This window comes from Limulus polyphemus, unplaced genomic scaffold, assembly GCF_000517525.1.
Source record: "Limulus polyphemus unplaced genomic scaffold, Limulus_polyphemus-2.1.2 Scaffold3166, whole genome shotgun sequence".
In the NCBI taxonomy this organism is placed as follows: domain Eukaryota; kingdom Metazoa; phylum Arthropoda; class Merostomata; order Xiphosura; family Limulidae; genus Limulus; species Limulus polyphemus.
Genome location: NW_013668776.1, coordinates 92,032 through 116,379, shown reverse-complemented (window position 1 = coordinate 116,379; position 24,348 = coordinate 92,032). Strand labels below are relative to the sequence as shown.

At 29.9% G+C, this 24,348-nt stretch overlaps 2 protein-coding genes across 5 annotated transcripts in view; both read left to right on the top strand.

The window, feature by feature from the left end:
• Positions 1-2,241, top strand: part of LOC111088124 (histone-lysine N-methyltransferase 2D-like) — a 12,190-nt gene extending 9,949 nt beyond the window's left edge. Inside the window, exon 7 of the mRNA XM_022397157.1 lies at positions 2,143-2,241. Coding sequence (XP_022252865.1) covers positions 2,143-2,241 — 99 coding nt within the window. The remainder of the gene's footprint in view (positions 1-2,142) is intronic.
• LOC106468793 (histone-lysine N-methyltransferase 2C-like) overlaps positions 1-24,348 on the top strand; it is a 120,412-nt gene that overhangs the window by 8,926 nt on the left and 87,138 nt on the right. For all 4 annotated transcript variants that reach the window (XM_022397154.1, XM_022397156.1, XM_013929233.2 and 1 more), the window contains exons 2-8: positions 5,778-5,913; positions 11,858-12,007; positions 12,197-12,280; positions 17,594-17,828; positions 18,434-18,627; positions 23,022-23,095; positions 23,440-23,490. In XM_022397154.1, coding sequence (XP_022252862.1) covers positions 5,781-5,913; positions 11,858-12,007; positions 12,197-12,280; positions 17,594-17,828; positions 18,434-18,627; positions 23,022-23,095; positions 23,440-23,490 — 921 coding nt within the window. In that variant the 5' untranslated portion in view covers positions 5,778-5,780. The remainder of the gene's footprint in view (positions 1-5,777; positions 5,914-11,857; positions 12,008-12,196; positions 12,281-17,593; positions 17,829-18,433; positions 18,628-23,021; positions 23,096-23,439; positions 23,491-24,348) is intronic.

Here is a 24,348-nt window from a genome sequence, read left to right as displayed (position 1 = left end):
GACTAATATTTTGTAAAATACAGTCACATTTCAGTTATAATACATTATATATATGTATATACATTATTTAGAAATAAGTTCTTAAACGTATTTGTCTTAAAACATAGAACAGTAAATAAAGGAGTAAAGAAAACAATTTTATCTTTTAGTTATGACCTTTGTACTTGTTTGCTGCTTGACATAGGTTGCTAAGCCTTATAAAATTTCGCACATGGAGGATGTGAAATGAAATAATTATTTTTAGGTTTATATATATATTTTTGATAACAAATAAGTGTGAGAAGTGTAAAGTCTGACCATAAGTACTTTAAAATCTTGTGATCAATTCTAAAAATACTATACATTTTATTTAGCATATGCAGCCTTTATTTTCATTATACTTTGATTACTTACCTACAACCTGGAGATTCAAGTGTAACTTACAATAAAGAAAATAACAGATAAAATATAAATCTTTACTGAAAATAAAAATCTTTGATATTCAATTACAAGGTTTTGTTATTTTTCATCTGTTTTCACTATTTCTTATTATAAAGTAACTAAAATGTAAAACATAGAAACTTCTTAGATAATATAATGAAAGAAAAATGATAAAAATCTTCATGGGGTATGCGCTTCAGCAGCTTGTGTGTTACACTCTTTGATACGGTTGCGTGAGGTGCATGTGTGTTGCATGATTTTCAACTTGTGTTGGGGTTTTTTAGTTAGACATGGTTCAAAGGGCAATAAAACAAAAGTTAATATATAAATCTATACTGCTAGGTAATTTATGGTATTTAGAATAAACATTTGTGGTTTACTGTTAAAATTTGCAGTTATTCTAGAAGAAAAAATAGGTAATTTATATTTCTTTCTTAATTTTTATGATGGTTGAGAGGTCAGTCAAATTGACTAACATCATATGGAGTTAACTGATAAAATAACACATTAAACATAAAGTTTTATTTAAAAAGAACATTTGATGATGATGTAGAAGGATATAGAGATTACGCAAATGAAACTTCACAATTTTCAGATAGAGAAAAATATTTTTGATCTTAAAATCAAAATTACTTATGTTGGATAGTGAATATTCTGAGACAAAAAATTTGTGAGTAAATCTTTAATAAAGAAATCTTATTACTTAATTTAAAGCCTGATATCTTGGGTATAAAAGCCTTGTAATGTTTACTAGTAATCTACAAAGGTTTGTAAAGATATGCATACAGTTTAAAAAATTATAGTATAATTACACATATGGATACTTTTGTGGTTACGAGCTGGGTGGATCCCACCCAGCCCATATTCGTAGGTTTAAGTACATGGTTATAACGAAGAGAAAGAGCACATTCAAAAACCCTGTAAAGCTGATAGTCATTTGTAAGTGCTTTGTAAGGAGAATTTTGTAATTTCACTGGAAATGCTCCATTCTGTTGACCAAGTTGTTCTGAAGAGAAATGAGATTTTTTTTAGCTCACACATAGCTTAGTTAGAAAGCCAGATAAATTACAGTGGTTTTATGTGTACCAGTATAGTAATATGATAATTTTTTGGTTTTTAAAATGCATTGAAATTTACAAAAATTAATTTGTCTTTCCCCTTCACTTGAGAGAATAAAATGAGACTTCCAGCGAAGCTTAGCAAGTACAATGCACAAAGTACAAGTCAATTTTGTAATATTGCAAGTACTAGAAATCATTATTTTTCTGTATATTTTTATTTATTTATTGTGCCATGTTTCAGAAAGATAACTAAAAATTAAACATTTAAGAGTAAATTGTATAATAATATATGTGTATGTTCATAAGCACTTATATACTTTGTACACCTATACCACTAAGATCTGACCACTTAAGGAGAATGTTTTTCTGTATATTTTTTATTTATTCTATGTTTTCAGAAAGATAACTAAAAATTAAACATTTACGAGTAAATAGTAATAATATATATGTTCATGAGCACTTAATATTTGTATACCTATACTGCTAAGATCTGACTGCTTAAGGAGGATGACTAACATCCATATACTTATCAAGTTTATTGGATCAGTCCAGACTTTGTACAGAGCCATATCATAAAAATTTTTTTGCACTTTTATTATTTTGGACAATTCTTGTTGCAAATGTAAACATGTCAGTAAATCCTCTTACACTGTGTTCACAGAGGTGGAATTATGATAAACTTTGTGGGAAAATTCTGGTAATTGCACCACACAAGCTTATTTGCAGTAAACAGCATCATATTGCAGTGTCTCATAAATAGTCTAATAGCAGGAGCAGTGATTCATTGTTTTATGTTCAGTAGGTTACTACTTCAGCTGCTAACAGTAAAATAAGTATAGGAAATAGATGTGAAAAGGTTAGACCTTTGTAGCCAATATTATAAAGGATAGGACAGTACTACTCACTTTATTCCACATTTTTTCAACCTTTAAAGTTTTCTGGTGGTTACAAGGTTGGCCAAATTGAATGACCCTGTAGAGAGTTAGGGTGGAAAAAAACAACATAAAATATAAAGTTTTTCTGAAAAAAAAAACATCTAATATTTATTTAGAGCAGGCCTGAACAAATCCCAGGCACCAGGTCTCCATTTCATTGTGGTGCCTATTATTTTTTCCCATTTTATTCATGCATAGCCCGGAACTATTTTTACGTTTTTTGAGTTCTAAATCGAACTTTGTTTCTAGGATTTTAATGGTGGATTCAGCCCTTTTTCATGTTTTTCCAGGAAAGAAGCAGTGTAGTTGCACAACACGTTACTAATTTTGTGCCATTTTTTTTTTCTTCTTTCTCTCAATTCAACCAATCAGTGCATATGTTTAGACTCAGACAGGACCAAAGTCAGTTAGTTCAGGCAATACTATCAGGTGGTTGTTGATATCATATGATCATTAACATCCATTTGTTGCTGTTGAAGTAAATAAATATACACTGGTGCCTCAATTATCCGCACTGGTTCGGGGAAGGCAAAAAATTGCAGATAACAGAAACAGCAGATAAGGCACTAAGGTATCTCACTAGTTAACCCATTGTTCAATCTAAATAAAAATTTTCAATATATTTAAGTTCCCTTGTTTTAAATTATTATCTTTTTTACTGCTACTTATTATCTTTTTACTGTTGTTTAATCATATTATCCTGAAAATTTATAAAAGTCTTCACAATCATAATCATAAAAGCCAGTTTTGGTTGGTTGGTTGGTCACATTCGATTTCTCCAAATTTCGTGAGTTACACGAGTCCAATTCCATTTTTTATCCTATAATATTTCCTCTTTTGATTGCCCGTTCCCATTTTAGTTGAATTTAATTGCTAAAATAGGCATAAGTAGCTCCTAAATTTTGGGCACCTTTTCTGCTATAGACACAAAAGTGCATTTGCACCCTATCAATGCCTGTGAAAAATTAGCAAAAATTAGTGCAAATCTGCGCTTGCGAATTATTACGAAAAGGCTTTTGTTAAAACAAGTTGAAGATAGATTTATCTGTAGGGAAGAGGATAATGCGTAACTGGGTGACATCCCCAACACAACCTGAACTATGTATCTGTGGTTAAAGGATGCCAGCGAATGACAACTTAAGTTGGATGAAATCTTTAAAAAATCCCAATGTATATTTTGTGTGTTTTTGTATACTGTGTTTTTAATCACTAATCCAATAAAGTTAACCAAGTTACAAATATTCTGTATTCCTGTCTCAACAGCTAAAAATAAAAGAGACAAGGCTAGGCTTGAACTAGCCGTCTTACGATTTGAATGCATGCCAGATCCTGCACGTGAAAACCCTGGATATCATGCAACACATGAACTTTTGCAACCATAATTAATTTCTGAGTGACAATTTCTCCAAAACATGTCAATTATTGTCTAGAATTGTAATGGCACAATTATTTTGAGAAAATTTGGGGAAAAGAAAAAAGCAAGGATATTTGGGGATTGTGGGTAAAGGAGGTGTGGATAATCAAGGCACTAGTGTAGCCCCTATTTCCTGGTTCAAACAGTTGGGAAATTAGATTAGGTACACCTGGCTTCTAGATCTTAAAATATTTATCGAGGCCTGATTTAGAGGGTTTTGGAGATTATGAAAATGAAATTTGAAATTTTCAAATAATGAAAAGAATTTTTAATCTTAACATGAAAATCACTTTGTACATGGAGCAGTCATCACTCTGACTCCATTTATTCACAAACAAATTTGTAGTAAAAAAATATTAATTAAAATCTCTGAGTATTTTTTGTCTACAAATGTCTCAAAATGTTTGCTAAAAGTTTTAAGAATTTCATATTAAAAGCTATAGTATAGAAACCTGATGGTCACATGGTCAGTGTAATCCACTGAGGAAGTAATGAAAAGGTTAAGGTTGAAAATACCTCTTTTCAGCATACAGTTTTTATATTTCATTTGCATTTCATCTAGAACCTCTTCAATGAGTATCAAAAGTTTTGGTAAAACTTTATATTTTACTTTTTATGTTCTATACCCTAACACTAACTGCAGCAAAATCATCAGTATACAGTGACAAGAAAATGTGAAAAAATTGATATAAAATAATGCCTTTTTTTTGCTTTCTTTAAATGCATGTTTTGTTTTGAGATCTTCAATTTAGTTATCTTCACAGTTTCAACTGTAAACTTTTCACCATGTTTTTTTTTTAACTTTTATTTTATTGTCTGTACTTTGAACCACAGGATTTCTGTCAAAAGTAGTAAATTACAGTGGGAGCCAATTAGCGATTTGCCTGTAGACTATGTAAACACCCTGTGACCTCATGATGTAATTGCCTATAATCCTTACTAGATCTTAGATATTGTGGTCTCTAAACAATAATTCACAACACAAAAAATACATCAGGCACTAGAATACAATGCCCCAATATTGTTATAATTTAATTGACTTTTTGACTAAGCTATAAGTAGGTTAAGAAAATTTCCTTGGCTGCTAGGAGTAATCAAAAACAATAACATATGAAGGATCTAAGGCCAACTATTACTTATGCCTGCCAAAAAAACCCAACTGTAATAAGTTTTATGTAGAAGAGACTTTTTCTGTTGATTATAAACATGTCCATCAGATACGTATTCAGGATTAGATAATTGCCTTGAAAGATATGAAAAGGTGGGACTAGCTTCTTCAATGGCTTTTGCAAATTTATTTACATTCCAGCAAATCGAGAAGGTATGAGGATAAAGTCTTATGTTCCTGCTCGTAATTATATATAGTTTGTGTTTCGAGTTAGTTGGACATACTGAAAGTCAAATTAGAGAAGATACTACATCTGTTGGGGAGACTTCAGAGCCCAGATGCCTCATGTGACAGAGAAGTGGAACTGATAATTTTTTTTAAACATTTCTCTCTGAAATTAAAACTTAAATAATATAAAATTTTGAAGTATAAACTACATTTGGATGCCATGTTCATTAACTTATATTGATATTAAAGTTGATTAATTAAATTTTAAATTGAATTGTAAAATATCATGACATGTGCATCTTGATCCTGTGGTAAAGTTGATACTAACTGTAATTTTTTTTGATGACCTCAAAATGTCACTGGTTAACCAAATAAATTGTATTACTTTAGCTCCTTGTCTTTGTTACTGTATTACTTTCTCGATTGCAAAAACTTAATTAACATGCCTTTTTTTATTTCCTGTTAGTGAAATAATTGCTGAAAAGTTAGTAAGATATATTTATATCTGTGACTGGTTTATTGCATAGGAAATATCAAATTCATTTGTGTAATTAATGTGAAGGAGTAGCCCAAGAATGACATTGAAAAAACTTAATATTATATTTACTTAGGGCATGGACGAAGGAGACCTTGGTGATAGTGAGGCTTTAAAGGATTTACTTCCTCTACCTCAAGATATAGCTCAAGATGATGAATTGATGAATATGTTGATGAATGATGGAGATGATCTGGCTAAACAGGATGAGGGTAAATTATATTTGCTACATAAATAGAAGAGAAGAGAAGACATCAGAAATTATCTTTTATGGAATATTTACTTTGTAAAATTAATGTTATCGTACTGTTCTATAAAAATTTCAACACCTATGACAAATTCAAGTGTGTAGTGTATAATAACCCTTCAGTTCATGTAACATTCAATGTCAGACGTATTCATTGGTTGTACCACATTTATAATTCAGTAAAGAAAAACTATTCATGGATGTCTTTCACTTGTTTTGCATAAGGATTGTTTTTAATGCACTTGAAAAATTATGGTTCTATTTTTCTTAGCTTTTTCTTTTCTGCTATGGAATTGTGTATCGTATCTCTCATACGTGACTCTAGGATTTACTTTTTTCATACTGTGTAGAAGTGTAATACTCATAAGCAGATAAAAGTCAGTTGATCTTAATGTGTGGTATCAATCTTCCTTTTCTTTATTTTTGAAAGTGATTTATTTTTTTTTATTTTTTTTCTGCTACAAATTCTAACTTCTAAAATGGGTCTTATGTTTTCCTTTACTGACTGAATTTTGTAATATTCTGAAAAAAAAAGTGAATATATATTAATGTAATCCTGCTATGAATGAAATATGATTAGATAACTTATTGTGACTGCCAAAAATGCTTACCTTTGAAGAACTCCTACTGGTTAATATGTACTGTGAGTTTCTCTAAAGATGCTCATATTTGACTTTGTGCCATAAAAAAAATTGTATTTATTTTGCTAATCTGAATGCATAATGTGATGACTTGATTTTTTTATTTCTTTAAATATAATGTGTTTGCAATAGTAAATGTATTGTGTCCACTAAAAAATCCTAAGCAGTTGTATCTTTGAACTTAATTCTTCTATCATAAGTTGTGTTATTAACCTGTTTTTATAACTAAAGATATCTTTATAGGGGGGTTCACATAATAAAAACCATGTGTATTCTTATATTTCCTCATTTATTCATTTGAGTTTGAAAAAAAAAAATCTGAGAGGTAATGTATTTAAGGGCCAGGCTTTCTTAAGTGTCCATTTTTCAACTGGAAAATGTTGAAAAAAATATTCTCCAATAAGTATGATTTATACAGTTATTGAAGAAATTAAGTACTGAAAAACCTTGCACCAAAAATCTAGCACTCGGGCTACATTTTGTCATATTTTTTCACCTTGATGAAGATGACTACTGTCTTTCACATGTGTTCTTCTTTACCAGGTTATAATGTACCTAGAATAAAAAGACAAAAAGTAAACAAATTGTAAGAAGGTGTTCTCTTCTGCTGCCTTTTTTCTGTGATAATATTTCAGCTGTCGACTTTGTTTGCCATCCATTCTAAAAATACAAATGTGAAACCCATCAATGAAATGCATACCACCTCTGTATATTAGCAACGGCAGGTATAGAAATTAATGTGATCTCCTTTACATTTCTACAGTAAATCCAACTACTGCAGGCTAATAAGAATAGTTATTTTGTATTAGACTACTTCTACAGATCTTAAATGTAAGCTTTTATTTTAATGTGGCATTATACTAAGAAGTGCAAAGCATATATAAGGAGTTAAATTAAAATGGTGATCTCCTTTACCCATTCTGTGAACTCCTTTACAAGCATCTCACTATGTCCCCAATTATCTGTTTTTATAAATAAATGCTTAATTATCACTCGCATATTTAGCTTTGTAATTTATCAGTCATTTAAACCTACAACTACCACCACTCACACTATTTTTATGTTAGTTATACAGTTAAAGAGACACACACCTGTCATGCAATCACATTTTCAGGGGGTTTTCTTGCAGGAAAATGAGTTGATTTGTGACTAATACATTTCAAATCCACCCTACAATAATCATCTGCACATTGTAGAAACTAAATATGGTGTGAAAAGCATTATTCATTCTGTATATTCCACTCTGAAACAAAACTGAAGTAAAGGAGTGCATGTATAGGAGTTCATGCAATTTAATGTTCAGTGATTTTCATTGGAGAATGAAATTTACTCTTACCCTTTCAGTTATTGATAACAACAACTTTCTTGGCTATTGTGTATAACGATATAGCAAAATGACATAATTTTAGTATCTACACTTAGATATATGTGTAAAGGAGATCGCATGCTTAAAAAAACTAAATTTATTACAAGCTCCAATTGGACATACCCAAAATATCTCTTTATTTCCTGTGTTTAGGGTATGATCAAATCAAATTATATACTTCTTGGATTAATTTTAGACTCTAATCTTTTTATTTACTCAAAAATATGTAATTATTGTCTTGAAAGTAAACAACCTAATAACAACATAATTTGAGTATCTACACTTGGATATACATGTAAAGGAGATCACATGCTTAAAAAACTAATTTTATTACAAGCTGCAAATGGACGTACCCAAAATATCTCTTGATGTCCTGTGTTTGGGGTATGATCAAATCAAATTATATACATCTTGGATTAATTTTAGACTCACATCTTTTTATTTACTTAGAAATATGTAATTATTGTCTTGAAAATAAACAACCATAAAACAGAACATATGATTATGGTGACATGTTAATTTGGATATTTTTATATGTGAAAAAGTAATGGAACAATTACTTTTTTTCAAAATATAAAAGTTTACTAATTAATCACAATAAAGGCTTGAGTCATACTTACAGTTTTTGTGTTTGTGTTATGAAATTAATTTTTTCTGCTGGTAACATGCTACTTTTAATACCCCACCATTGTTTATTTCCTTGGTTTGCTGGAAAAACTTAACACAAACTCAACATATAATATATGTTTGCGTAAGGTATGTACTCAGAGAAATTTGCCCCAGAACACTGACAACCTCAAATTGGACACTTAAAAAAGCCTGGCCCTTAAGCTCTTTATAAGTGTTAAGAAGGTTCCTTCTTGTTTTTGATAAATGTTTCCATTCTTTGTATGTTGGAACCACTGGGAACCTTGTTTGATTTTGTGTACAAGCTCAGACTGCATTATTCTATTTATAGGAAAAAAACATCATTGTAACTGGCACAGAGCTTCCTACTTTACATTCACATATAAAGATTTTTTGGAACCAATCTTTATTACAGGGGTTCCTAAACTTTGCCAACTGGCAGACCCCCTTCAACTTCTTTACTGTATTGGCAGACCACCTCCTGTTGAAAATAGTTTTTATGATGTGTAACTGGTGTATCATATGTGTATTTTACTACCTTTACAGCTTGATTCTAGTTTTAAGAAAAGAACAGTGAAAAGGGATTTAAATATGGAAAATTAAAAAAAAATCTTACGACTTTAATATGAAGGATGATACTGCTTTGCTGAAACAATCTTGTGAATTTCTGAGTCAATGTCTGGCAGTTTCAAATGAAGATCTGGCTTCATATTTATCTTATTTCTATACTTCGATTTTATATAAGCAAGTTGAGAGAAACCTCACATTTTATTTTATTTAGTAGTCTTTCAGTAAATGGTAATTTCATCAATTTGATGTATTACTGCGGACACCCTTAAGTACTATTCTGGGGGCTGCGGACCACAGTTTGGGAACATCTTCTTTATTAGGTTGACTCTCATGTTTTCAGATTCTTATTGACTTAACACAGCTTTGTTTGTTTTTAATTGAATTTATAATAGGCTATATATATATGTGTGTGTGTGTGTGTGCAAATTAAATCTTACCAAGTGATAGTGTAAAGGAAAAGTTGTGATTTTCCTAGCTGCTTTAACATTTTTGAAAAGTTTCACTTTATTGGTATGTCACAATAATCATGTATTGCATTATTTAAATTGATTATTTTCAGTTGATAAAAGGTCAGACTTAGTTACCATCATAAAAAATTAGCTATTGTAGTCCAATGTATGTTAGAACCTCTAACTGTAGTATAATGCATGACTTGATTTAAAAGTTTTAACATAATTTGCAACTAACAAAATATACATAAATAATTTTACTTATTGCTCAGATGAATGAAGACTTTTGCCCATTCTTAGGATCTTAATTGTGTTAAAATCCTCTTTGACCATATGTTTATATAACAAAGTTATGCAAAGTCCATTGTAAAACAAACCTAAAAAAATTATTGAACAGTTTAACTGTCACTTAAATGTAACTTATTTTATTCAGTTATTTTAGTTCTGCATGCACAAGAAGTTTGTATTTCAAGGTTTGTTGCCCTAAGTCTTTCCACTACTTCAATTATGTCTTGTCATATGTTTTTATTCTCAAACATTCATGTGGTCTACAAATTCCCCTATATCAGTACACATGTTCACACAGAAGGAGAACACTGTGTGTGTTTTTTGTATATTACTATTACTTTGACAGCACCTTTCATATTGTGTGTGTTCTCTTTGATCCTTTTTGTTGTGTTTTAATGAATCTTTCTCATTATGAGTCAGACTGGCATTTTGTGCTGCTGTGTGAATACCAGTATACTCTCCAAGCTTATTGTTGAATATTACTTCATTTGGAATCTTTTTAATATCAAAATGTAATATTATATATGTCTTTCTTTTTTCTCTCTCTTTTGAAATTGAGAAAAAGGGTATGATAGCTTAATTGGTCAGAAAACCTGTTCAATGAAATTATAACTAGGGCTTGTGTCACTTGAGGTGTAGTTCAAGCGTAGTTGACTAAATACTCTGCCTTTTAAACAGAATTGAGTTTTTGACTTCACTCTGTCTTGTTTTTATAACTTTAGGCTTCCTAGTGAACTTATAAAATCTATTAAAGCATTTGTTTTTAAAGTTGTCTTACTATTTTTGTGAAAATAGACTGTCAAACTTATATTTTTTCAATCAGCCTGAACCACATGTTTATGTACCTTTACGTTTTCATAAAAATGTTAAAAACAGGACATGGTAGAAAAGGATAAAGTACTTCACTGTAACAGAAAACAATCTATAACAAAAGCCTGATAAATTAGTAAGTATTTTTTGAAAATTATAAGAAACTGTGGTTCAGGTTGGAAAATTGGTTAGTTGCCAAAGTAAATTGGCAGAAAGCATAAAAACTCGTTTTCCTGGCTAGTATGCATATTAAAATCTTAATTGTACAGTAAACACAGCAAGTTTTTTGTTCTTATTTATCCTTAAAACAAGGCTGGGAGGCCTGACATTTTTTCAGAAACTTTCTACATAGCCAAATAATATTAGAAATTTATTTTTGTCTTAAGTCTTTTTCTTTTTATTATAACTTTCATGATTTTTTTTCTTTTGAAGAGTTGTCTCCAATTATATGTTCCAATGGGTAATTGCTTGTAAATAGCATTAAGTGAACTTTTGTGATACCAGTGAAAAATTTATCAGGAGCGAAGAGATTCTCATCTTTCTGTTAAGACGTATCATACTTCTAGTGAATAGGGTAGTTGAGCAGCAATCTTCTTCTGATAGGATACTTTTTATAAAGCCATTTTTGCTGTTCTAATATGTTGTTTACCTCAGTCACAAGTTTCTTTTATTTGGTGCCTTTTTTTAGTTTTTGTTTTATTGATGGTAAATACTTTTATTTTAGGATTGATCTTATCTACTTGCTTATTTTCACCCTTCATTCCACTGTTTTTACAATACTTTCCAAACTCAAGATGTACTTTTCAATGTCTTACTTGTTGGCTAAATTTTGACCTGCATAACTTTGTTTTCACTTTTCATAATTTGTTTTGTTGTTCATGTAACCTTGACCACTTGCTACTAGTTCATCCTCTTCTATTTTTAGTTTTTCTCCCCCATTTTGAGAGTTTGTGCATCTTTTTTTTTCTCTTTTACCTTATACTTTTCTTGAACTTTATCCTATGAATTTTACATTTCTTTCCCGAATTTTCTATATCTTTGAAATTTGTAAGAGGTCCCTTTTAAGTTATTTGTAAAGGATATAATGTGTGATATGTTTTGAATACTTACAGTGTAGAAAAAACAAAAATGTTGAAATATAAAATTTTTTTGTTTCAGCTTTAGAAGCTATTTCATCCATAGAAGAAAGACCACGGTTAAAGCATGATACTGATGCTACTTCTTCAACAAATAGAGATGATCCTCTAGGGTCAAACATTGACCTATTAAGTTCACACTTCAATTTAGATACTATGGTTGAAGACACAGGTATGAAGTAATTTCATATATATGTATGTGTGTATATATAACGTTTATTTGTATAAGTTCGTTTGTTTTTTATTTTTGCAATTTAAATAATGATTAGATTCTATATGAAATTTATGGTTTAGGAATATTCAGTAAAGATTAATATCATATTAAGTACTTTGAATCGATATAAATTAACATTTTCTGTAGGACTTCCTCATATGGATAGTAAAGATGTTGAAGATATCTTTAAGGGAGTTCTTACTCAAGAGCAGCCTGCTGTGCAAAGCTGTGGTAAGGAACTGATTTTGTCCTAAAATTTATATTAAATTTCATTCAGACTCTAATTTTATAAAAGTAATTTTTGATTTTGTGTAACTTTGAACTTTTATTTGTGCCTTTAAGGCTATTCATATATGTACAATGTTTATTTAATATCATGGTGTGACTGTAAGACATTGTTGAACTTCACTTAAAAACACTAAAATGCCACGTCTTTTGTATAAATAATACATTGTTTATCAGACAAGAATATACAAGTTTAGTATCTTTTCTCCCCTTTCCACTGGCAAATCATTATCTCTTGAGATGTTGTTGTAGTGGCTATTTCTATGGCTCATTGATAATTATTCATGTAAAGGTATTATCATAGAAAAGTGAAATGCACATTATAGTATTTTAAGTGATTTGATCTAGAAACTTATAAATTAGTCAGAATTTTAAGCAATTGAAGGAAAAACATTTGTAGATCTACAAACTTGAAATAACTGTGATAAATGAATGTTTCTTGGAAGCATGATTATGTACATCTGTACTGGTTTAGAAAGATTGGCAACTACATCTTTGGTTTTAGAACTTAGGTTAATAATTTGTAAAAAAAAGTGTGTGCAGTATGGATTCATTAGTTGTCAGTATTAGATTGTCTAGTGGTATTTACGATGAACTAATTAAAATGTTAATTGATATCAATTTAATATTGGGGCAAATTAAGATAACAAACTCAACTTCTGTTAAATTAGTTGGTATTTACGATGAACTAATTAAAATGTTAATTGATATCAATTTAATATTGGGGCAAATTAAGATAACAAACCCAACTTCTGTTAAATTAGTCGGTATTTACGATGAACTAATTAAAATGGTAATTGATATCAATTTAATATTGGGGCAAATTAAGATAACAAACTCAACTTCTGTTAAATTAGTCGGAACTTTAACCCTTTCGCGACGGGCGGATACAAGTTACATCCAAGGATATCTGAGCTTTCTTTACGTATTCTCACTAAAACTAGTAAGATTTTATTAAATATTATACATAGCTTCTACACAAAGAAGGACATTATTTTAAGTAAGTCTTTCTGCTAAAAATATTTTATTTATCTATTGTAGATATTTTCATATCTGAATAGTTCAAGTGCCTGGGGAATTTCCTTTTAAATATAAAAATACTTTTTCTTCATCTTACAGTTTTCAAATTTAATTTACATAACCTCTAGAATCTTCAAAATGAATATTAAAAGTTTTATAAGGTAAATGTTTATATTTTATTTTCCTTTTTCTCTACCATATCACAAACTTTGGCTATTATCATCAATGTACAGTGCAATGAAATGTTTAAAATTAAGAAAGAGAAATATGTATATACCTTTTAACTCTTCGTTGAATAATCTAAAAATACCTTATTTGGGTCACCAGCATAAATTCACATCTTTATCTTTTCACTTATAGTTTATTATTAATGTTTTATTTTTCTTTCCTGTCCTTTACAGTTTGTTATTCATCTTGACTGAAGTCAATGCTGCCGCTAGGGGCATATTATAGTATCTTCGGGAAAGATGCATAAGCCTTCAGCAAAATTATCTTACAATTGTGCAAGATCGTAAATCATGGGAACTGGGGCAGTGTTTGAGATAACTTTATAAAATGTTTAAACCTTTCAATTATGCATTTTAAAACATAGATAATACATAATTAACTAAGAGATTTAAATTGCAATTACGTTTTACTTTTTTCCTTCAATTGCTTAACCCTTTCACAACAGGTACGTCTTTAAATCCCTTTTTGTGCAAGTTATCGAGTTACGTTCAAAATTTAATTTTAAACAACTTTACTATCAATGTATGTCATGGAAGTTAATATTATAATGTTATAATTCAAAGTTCTATTTTATCTAAGTTTTGATTTCTTTATTTCAAAATAAACCTTTAAAACAGTTTTCTTCTCATGTAAACCACAGAGTTAAGAAAAATCTCAAACTTTGCAGCCTCTGTATTGAATGGAGTAAACCACAGCCTGTACATTTATGTCTAGACAATAAGTATATTTACTTGCCCTATTGACACTTATAATTCAGTCTTTTTGTCAAATCCAGTAGAAACAAGTGATAAATTTTGCCAACCCCCGATGGGTGCCACATCCACCACCTGTACTTTACTTTGAGGTTTACAAGTCACATGTATTTACTACCCATACGTGCATACAGCCATTAGCAACAGTTCATTTTTCACTACAATATAACAATGGTTATTTTGAAGTTCACACCAGTTGTCATCATAGGGCAGACGTAACTGCTTGTAGTATTGTTGGCTGCTTTGTTCATGATAGCACTTCAGTTGTTTCTTACCTAAGTATGTCATAGTTAGAGAGAGAGCAAAACCCTTTATAAACCAGTACAGAAGTACATAATCATGTTTCAAGAAAAATTCATTCATCACAGTTATTTCAAGTTTGTAGATCTACAAATGCTTAATGAATGACATCTTTGGTTTTAGAACTTAGGTTAATTATATGTAAAAAGTATGGGCAGTATAAATTCATTAGTTGTCAGTATTAAATATTCTAGCAATGTTTACAGTAAACTAAGTAAAATGTTGATTGATATCAATTTAACATTGGGGTAAATTAAGATAACAAACTCAACTTCTGTAGTGTAAAAACATTTTAAAAATTATGTTTATTTATGCTGTGAATTTGTTAGTTTATAAATTGTATTTGAAAATTAAATCATCTTTAAACTCCAGTTTTACTGCTGTTTGTGAGGTAGCTGCTCAAACTTAGTTAAAATTTAAAAAAAAGATCATACACTGTCATGATATCCTTTATCTTGTTAATTAGAATTCAGAAATATTGCACACTTGAAGGTTGAATGAGATTTGTAGTTGATAGGTAAACTATACTTGAGTGTCTGTGTTGCATTGTTTATTAACTTAAGTTTTCCAAGTTTATTTTCAGTTGTTTTTTAGCTTTAGGTAGATAACCTGAAAAGTTTTTATATACTGTAACCTTTTCCACACATGTCACTGGTCAAAGGCCATGTCATTGCATTTGTTGACTTGCATTCAAAATTTTATTGAACTACTGTTTTATAAATTTATGTCAATAAGTTTGGTATCAAACTGTAGATTGTAATTCAAATGTTAGTATTATACATTATTTAATTTCTTAATTTAAAAGTAAATATTAAAAACACATCAATTTTTGTGTGTCATATGGTATGTTGAATGAAGCATTGATTCAAATTAGATGTTTGTGATGTCAAATACAAAGTCTATAGTTTCATACAAATTAGGAACTCAAATTACCGATATTAACAAGCTAGAATGTAAAATAAGAACCTCCTGTTTTTTTCTATTTACTAAGATATCGCTCATGTTCTGAATCAAACTCAGTGGCCCCACTCACCTCTTTCCATTTTTCCAAAAGCTCCCTTACATTCTGAATAATCAAAAGCTCAGCCATTTTCAATATTACAATGTCACCTCGTTTGTTTGATACAAATCTTCATGCTGGTAATGTGAGTCTTTAGTCTGCTCGAAATTTCATATAATTTTAGACCCAAATACAGCTTAATTACTAAGCTTCATAAATTATAGTGGAATCCTGTGGTATTGATATAGTAATTAATGATTTTTCGGTTATTTCAAATGTGTATGAAACCTAAAAAAATAATATTTAGTTTCATATCCTCCATGTGCAAAAGTTTTTTAGGCTTACGAACCTACGACAAGCAGCAAACAAGTACAAAGGTCGTTACTAGAAGAGATAATTGTTTGCTTTTCTTCTTTATTTACTGTTCTGTGTTTTAAGAAAAATAAGTTTAAGAACTTGTTTGTAAATAATAATATATATGTATATACATATATGGCCTGGCAGGGTCAAGTGGTTAGAGTGCTCGACTCACAATCTTTGGGTCGCAGGTTAGAATCCCCATCACACCAACATTGCTCACACTTTCAGCTGTGACAGAGTAGCCAAACAGTTGGCGGTAGGTGGTGATGACTAGCTGCCTTCCCTCTAGTCTTACACTAGTAAATTAAGTATGGTTAGCACAGGTAGCCCTCGTGTAGCTTTGTGTGAAATTCATAACAAACAAACAATATACATATATATAATAATTGAAGTATGACTGTATTTTGCAAAGTATTAGTTCACTAAAACACAGCCAAGACAGGTCACTTTGTAAAGACTAAAGGTCAGTTTTATATGGTAACATAAGTGCATGTGTGCCACGTCATTGTAACTTCTGTTTCGGCTGAAAGGTCAATATAGTAAATATAAATAAATGTATAATGTTACGAGATTTAAGCTATTTAGACTAAACATTTGTGTTTTCGTGTTATAATTTGTAGTCACTCTAGGATGAAAAAGGTATAACTTATATTTATTTCCTGATTTTTTATGGTGGTTATGAGATCGGTCAAATCCATCAAAGCCATACATAGATTCGTTAATGAAAATAACAGATAAAATATAAAGTTTTTTATTAAGAAACATTTGATAACTATCTGAACATTAGATTTCACATGTGAAATTTTCTGATGCATAACAGTATTTTTAATCTTAGAATGAAAATTACTTTGCATGTTGGATAGGCAACATATGAAAAGAAAAAGGTACAAGAAAAACATTGCTTAACAAACTTTAAGACTTGATAAAAAAAAATCTGATATTTTGCATATGAAAGCCTTGTAGTGTTTACTGATAATCTGCCAAATTTTGTGAATATACACTTACTAATTTAATAGTTATAGCATGAAAACTCTAACAAGCACAAAATGGTTATGAGGTCGGTCCCAGGGTCCGAGCTGATGCTGAAAGAGTTAAGAGATTTTTTTTCTGCTTTTTACTAAAATTCTTTCTCTGCACATGGTCTACTTTAACTTATATTACATGACGTATTATTTCTATAAAAGTTACTTTCATGTTGGTTTAAAGTGTTGTTACCCTTCAGTAGCTGGGATACATTTGAAATATTTAGAACAAATCAATTCTAGGTATTAGTCAGATAGGAAGAACATTGCATAACTAACTGCACTGGGATAGGGGTGAAACTAAGGTAAATTGAGTAACAGTTACTTGTGTTTTTCCATTGTTTATTGGACATACACCAGTCTTGTATTTGTTTGTTTTGGATGTTTACTGGTTAAAACCAAAAATTCAGAACTCCTAATTATACTAATTATAACATTTGTAATCTTACAAATTTCTCCAGAACTGAAGAGTCCAGATTGAAAATGTGTATAATTAATGTTTTAACTTTCTCTTTGTTTGTGTTTCATTACTATTTTAAATAATTTGAATATGAAACCATAATAATTTGTTTTGCAGTTGGAGCAAGCTCAGCATTTGCTGTTGCTACTGCTCCCATTAGTGTGGCTGTAAGGTCAGGAGCTCCTCAGCTTCAGCCATCAGCATCTCAAACTCCTGGCTATCAATCTGAACCTCAGCGTCCTGTACCTCATATACCTCCAACACACAGGCCAACAACCCCAAGCAGTGGTATTGGGTTGAATTCTTCTTTCAGTTTATCATCCCAAGCCCAATTCTCTACTGAATTTGGAAGGTAATTTGGAAAACTAGATTGTTACCTAATTTACAGTATTTTGGGTGTGTGTGACTTTGTCTGTTTATACATGTCCTTTTAGTTGATTAAGTATTTTCCCTCTGATAATGAATGTAAAACAACACCGGACATCATCTCGTTTCTATTTGCATACTTAAGTGTATTTTGGGCTATGAATTTAACTTGAATAACAAGTTTTTTTTAATTAAATGATCAGTTTGTAAATGCAGGCATTTATTTTTATTCCTGACATTTTGCAATATGTCAGTTTTGTTTGTTGCATCCCAGAGAAAATTTAATTATAAAAAAAATATTTAGACACTGTAAGTTCTTTTACAGTAATATAGTTTTGTTTGTTAAATGTTAAAATAATAATGGAATACATAGAAATTCACACATGTAGACAAATTATTATAAAAAGTACACCATAAAAGTATATGTGAAGGAGAAAAATAGGTATATTTCAGTCTTAAGGAAAGTTAAATTTTGTTTAAACTGAGGTTTGTATGCTCTAATTTTTTAATACTAGTATTACAAGACAAAATTCTCCATTACACTCTGTCTTGTATAGTATGTATTCATTTTGTCACCTCTTTAATTATTAGCTCTCAGCTGTCTGACCCATCTAGTCCTTGGCCAGAAGGAGAACAGCTTGAAACTCCTACACCACAAATTGGTGCTCATGGGCACAAAAACATTTTGAAGTGGGAACCTGATGAAGCCCTGGGTGAAAAAGCCACTATATCTCCAGTTCTTTATGCAAACATTAATATGCCACACTTGAAGATTGAATATCCTAGTAAGTAAATTGTAGATACTGAATACAACATAGAAGTTTACAGTTGAAACTGATAAAGCTATTTTCCACCCAGTAAGCTATGCATTATTAAACTTTTCTGGTGCTTTTTCAGCAGTATATTTTTTATGGTATTTTAAATATGAAATCTTAAAAAAAGGTAGAAAATCATAATTTTTTCTTATACTTAAGAAAATTAAATATTTCTCAAATAATATGGTAACAAAATACATGCTTGAGGCACCTTTTTGTTTCTTTGAGTTTGTAGGTCTAAGAATAAAATTTTGTACTTTTATGTACTGACAGAAATAAATTAAGCCTGATGTGGTAACATTATAAGTTGTGATGAAACTCTTCATAAAATGTAAACAATTTCCTACTGTATGATCAGTGTGACATGCTTACTTGAAGATAAAATTAATTTCTTGTTTGTTTATTTTATGCTAACTTTGGGTAAGCTAATAAACCATGAATGTTTATTTTTTGTTAAGTTAAATTGGTCCTTCAAAATATAACACAGGGTTTTCTCAGACTTGAAAATTTCTTAAGTTTGACTAGATTCCTTGAAAAGTTTTTATGAATTACTTGAATTTCAGAAGAAAGTATTTTGTTGTACAACATCTACAAAAAATTACTGATAAAAAATATATATCTAAAAGTATTAACAAAAATAATGTACTCTCAGATATTATTTCCATGTTGGGTTGGTATGACTTCCTACTGGATGGATCACTCATGTATTTGCTTCTACTGAGGCACCTTTTTGTTTCTTTGAGTTTGTAGGTCTAAACCTGGCACCCTGGGTACCCTTTACTGCACATGACACAAGGTTTTAGTGTCTTACACTGTGCTTGCTATAGGTGTTTACACTTGGGTAAAGAAGAAAAACAATAAGCATTCGGATCTGTGTTGCATGTATCATAAGGAAATTTACATTGTAATGATTAGGGAAGGTACATTAAAGTTCTGCAGTAAAGTTGAGAGACACTTAGATATTGAACTGTCAAGATAAGTACTGAATTTAGGGAATTTTGGCTGAAAGAGTGAAAAACTTGAGACAGAAAGTAATGCTAATGAAAGTACTGAACCCCTATTTAACCTTGAAGAGATAACATACCAAAGCTGCTAAGTTTTTGTATGGGGAAAGAAGAACATCATGCATGTGTGTTTGTGGCTTGATTCAGTCATGGTTCCCAGGACAGAAAGGCCACATGACAAATTTGGTAGAAATCAAAGTTTAGGCTGGTGAAGTCTACTCTTTCCAACAGATTGATATAAAATTTCATGTTTTTCAATACGTATTGCATGGAAGCTGAAGAGGATATGTGAAATTACTAATGTTGATAGAAAATGTGGTCAAGGTAGAAAACCTAGACTCTTTAAAAGTGATGTTAAACCTGGCACCCTGGGTACCCTTCACTGCACATGACACAAGGTTTTAGTGTCTTACATTCAAAATTTTATTAAACTACTTTTTGTTTATTTTATACCAATTAGAATAGCATAAAATCTTAGCTAATAATCCATATTTTAATAGTATACAAGTTTTAAGTTCTCAATTCTACAAGGAAATATGTAAGAAAATCCTGAATTTCCACTAGTGTGACCCATGTGACACATTTTGCCTTAGTAGGTCATCATCCCTATTTTATCCATCAACTATCGAAAATGTACAAAATTAAATCTAAAATAAAATCGTTATTGCTCAAACAAACCATAATCTTTATAGCCTCCAATTTTGGTTGGTTACAGAGCTATCAATTAGAAAATCAGACCTCTCCTGTCACATTCTCTCTTTCACAATTTGTTGATAGTTCTCTCTTACATTTCATTATATATTACCTATAACCAATAGAAAGTCAAGGTTTTCATCTATCAAATGATGTATTACATAACATTGTGTTCTGAACAGATAATCGTCAGTTTCACTCAGAGTAGAAACATCGTTCCCTTGGGAAAGTTAACGACTAGCTTGAATGAATTTGTAATGGCTCTTGTCACATAGTTAGAAAGCAAGGAAAAATTTGAGAGGTAAGTGAATTTGTCTACTTTTTGCATGTTATTAGTCTATATTCTTTGGTGCATTATTTAATTAAATAAAAATTGTTAAGTGCATTACTATAATTACTATAAAAAATCAGGTTTAACTGTCCTCAACAATCGAGAGCAAGAAAAAAGAAGTTTGGGTACGTACTTTATTTCTTGTTTTTCATTTTTATTCTTTATTTATTATTATAAAAGTAACTATAATCTAAAAATACGGATCTTTTTAAGTTATTTAAGACTAGATTAGGTAAAATAAGCAATAATAATAACAATTAAAATGGTTGATGAGGCATGCATGGGAGCAGCTCTTGGGTAATGTAATTCATTAGTGTAATGTGAGCTGTACATTCACTGAGGGATTTACAACTTATAATTACATGGATAGTAGTTAGACACGGTTCAGAGGACAACAAAACAATAAAATTTAATTATAAATAGATGTATAATGTTACGAAGTTAGAGCTACTTAGGATAAACTGTCTAGAAAAAACATTAATTTGGGTTTATTTCGAGTTTTTTTTTTGTTGTTGTTTTGTTTTAGTGGTTACAAGGTCAGTCAAATTGACTGATCCCATTTTGAAATAGGGTAGAGAAAATAACAGATAAACTATAAGGATTTAGTGAAAAAAAAATCGTTTGAAATGCATTTAGGAGGTTTTAGGAATTTGATATTTTTGAGATGACAAAAAGTATTTTTAATTTTAACATGAAAATTACTTTGCACACAGACTATTCAAAACAAATACTCAATATATTAATGGACAAATCTTTATTTTATTTTATTAAAAGTACTTCATTAAGAAATATGTATGTGAAAGAATTGTAATATTAACTGAAAGACTGCCAAATTTCTTGAAGATATACCCAATATATTGAGAGTTATAAGTATTAAATTTTTAAAAACTTTAAACGAGTACAAGAGGTCACATGGTTTGGTCAAATTGACTGACCCCATGTTGGGGATGCACAACAAACCAGTAGAGATAATTTCCAGTGATCTAGCTATAAGTACATGGTTGAATGATATCTCCAGAACAGTAAGATACACATCAGTATGAAGTACCTTGAGTAGATATGTAATTGCTTAAAACTCTTTGCATAGGAAAGATAACCAAACAAGAGACTGATAGGTAAAATTCACATAAAGGCCAAACTTTTTTTATTCTTTGATATTGCTAATTTTTATCAGTTTATATTCAGGGTGCTGTATTTGTTTATAAAATCCAAGATAACTTTCAAAGTCACCCAAATGTTGTTTGGATTGTTCTTCTGGATCCTAAACTTGTGATTGCAAATTTTTTTAATAATTGAATTGTGTTTCTGATATCATTTTTTTTGCCATGTGGTATTTTTTAAGCTGACTTGCTAAGAAGATGAGCAAATACAGTATTACTTATACTGCTCTGTTAATGTTAATATGAAAGAATGAGCTCTAAAATTGTCATGTTCAGTTATGTTTTTCAGAATGATCACATTTTAAAAAATGTTGCAGTTATAAATGCAGTATGTTCTAATGATAAAAACAAAATCTTGGTTTTTTAAGCTACTAAATAAAACGTTAAAAGAGTGAGTCAGATGTAGGTATTTTTTCCATTGTATTGTATTTTAGTATTTGATTTTTGCAGCTAGCAAAATTCAATCTTCTCAGTTGTGTTCTTTGATAGATATTATAAACTTAAGTAAGTAATATTTGAGGGCACGAAAATGTGATCACTTTTATAAATAACTCAACCTCAGACAGTGCCAAAGAAAAATTTTATATGTTTATTAATAAAAGAATTGTTATGAATGTAGTTAAAATTTTAAATTAGTTTACATTAATGAACTGAAACAAGTATCAATCAGCTCAAAAAGATATTGATTTGGCAGCTTGTAGAGGAAATCAGATTGGGAAAGATTAAATTGAGCATCCACAAGCTGACTCATTAAAAATTGAATGTTTGAAATATATTTAAGAGTTTTTAATCTAAACATGTTTAAACTACTAAGATAGTCCAAAGTATTAATTTTTTTTTTTTTTGCTTTAGATGTGATTAAAATAATTATGAAATTATTGTTATCTCACAGAAAAAAAAACATTGTTACATTACAAAAAAAAGCATTTACATAACCATATTTTTATCTGTGGTGTATGAAAATGCTAAATTCTTGTCAGAATGAGCAGTCAGTGAGAAACACGTAATTTTCAAAGAGTTATTCTTATACTTCTTGAAAGAATGAAGTTGGTGAAAATTGGGGCATTTGATACCTGAAAAGAAATTTTCATGGTTTTGTGAATTAATAGATGTTGGAAAAGATGTTTACATTTGATTATATAAAAAAGGGGGATTACTGTTTTTGTTTTATTTTAGATTGGCCTGACAGGGCAAAACAGATTGCTAAAATTTGGAGGAGTCTTTCATCGGAAAAACGACATCCATTCTTGGTAAGGTAGTATTCGTAGGACTTGTAACGTATGTGCAAGCTTAAATTTAATCATTAAAATATAATAGAACTGAAGTAGCACTGCTTCTTTTTGTTAACAGACATTACGAAAACATCTAGAAAAATAAGCAATGGTATACATTGGTTTTATATACTATTTATAAAAATTTGAACAAGAAACTTTATTTTTATTCATAACAGTATGTTTTGTTTGCTTGCAATTTAAATTCAGTATTTTGTAATTTCAACATATTTTGTTTGCTTTAACTGTTTAGAAAATGGCTTATTGTTGTAGAAAAATCCCTTTTTTTTTTTAACAAATGTTAAAATCTGCTGCAATTTCAGCAAAAAGCCAAAGAAAACAGAACCGCAAGTAGAATGCAGAAACAGCAGGCTGTAAGTTCTTTCCCCCTTTTTTTTGATATCAGAAAATATAATTTTATGCAGCTAAAAACTTGCTGGGATGTTTTAGAAAAATTAGAGTAAATTGTACCATTATGAGCATGAAAACATTATGCATCAGTAATTATGAGTTTTATAGTTAAATACTGGTTTGATCATTGGGAATGTATAGGTGTTTTGTTGAATAGAATATTTTTAAAAGTGTAGTGGTTGTTTGATTTGAAGGCTTGCATGTTTATTACAGAGCTGGCAGTAAAGATTTTGTTTTAAAGAGTTGAATTAATATAGTTATTTTACTCTCTTTTTTCCAATGGCCTCGCTGATTGAGAATATACCAATAAGCAGGTTTCTGTGAATTACAATTGCCATTAGAGGGACAGTATATAAATTCCCCCTTCCCCCAACCCTAAATATTTTTCTGTCAATATTATATATATTTGAACAAACTGACAAGATACTTATCATGAAAATTTTGTCAAAAAAATGTAAGTTTTGAAAAGTTGATGAGAAGCTCTGGGTATGATTTCTGATATTCGGTAAGACAGTTGCTTTGCACAGTTAGTTTTTTCTTGTTTTTTTTTAACTCTCAGACATATTAGTATATTTTAAATATTGAACATTTATTTTTACAGTCAGTATTTAGTGCTATTGACCGAGTGCACTGTTTTTCTCTGTGGTGAGATTGGATGATTTTTTGTAATTATTAAAATTCCATCATAAGTTTATCTCAGAAAATAACCTGTTATCAAAACTGTGTGTAATTTTTTTATGTAAGTAATTTCTTTATTAGGAAGTTTTATATGTATATATATATATATATATATAAGACAAAACATATCAGTATCATATATA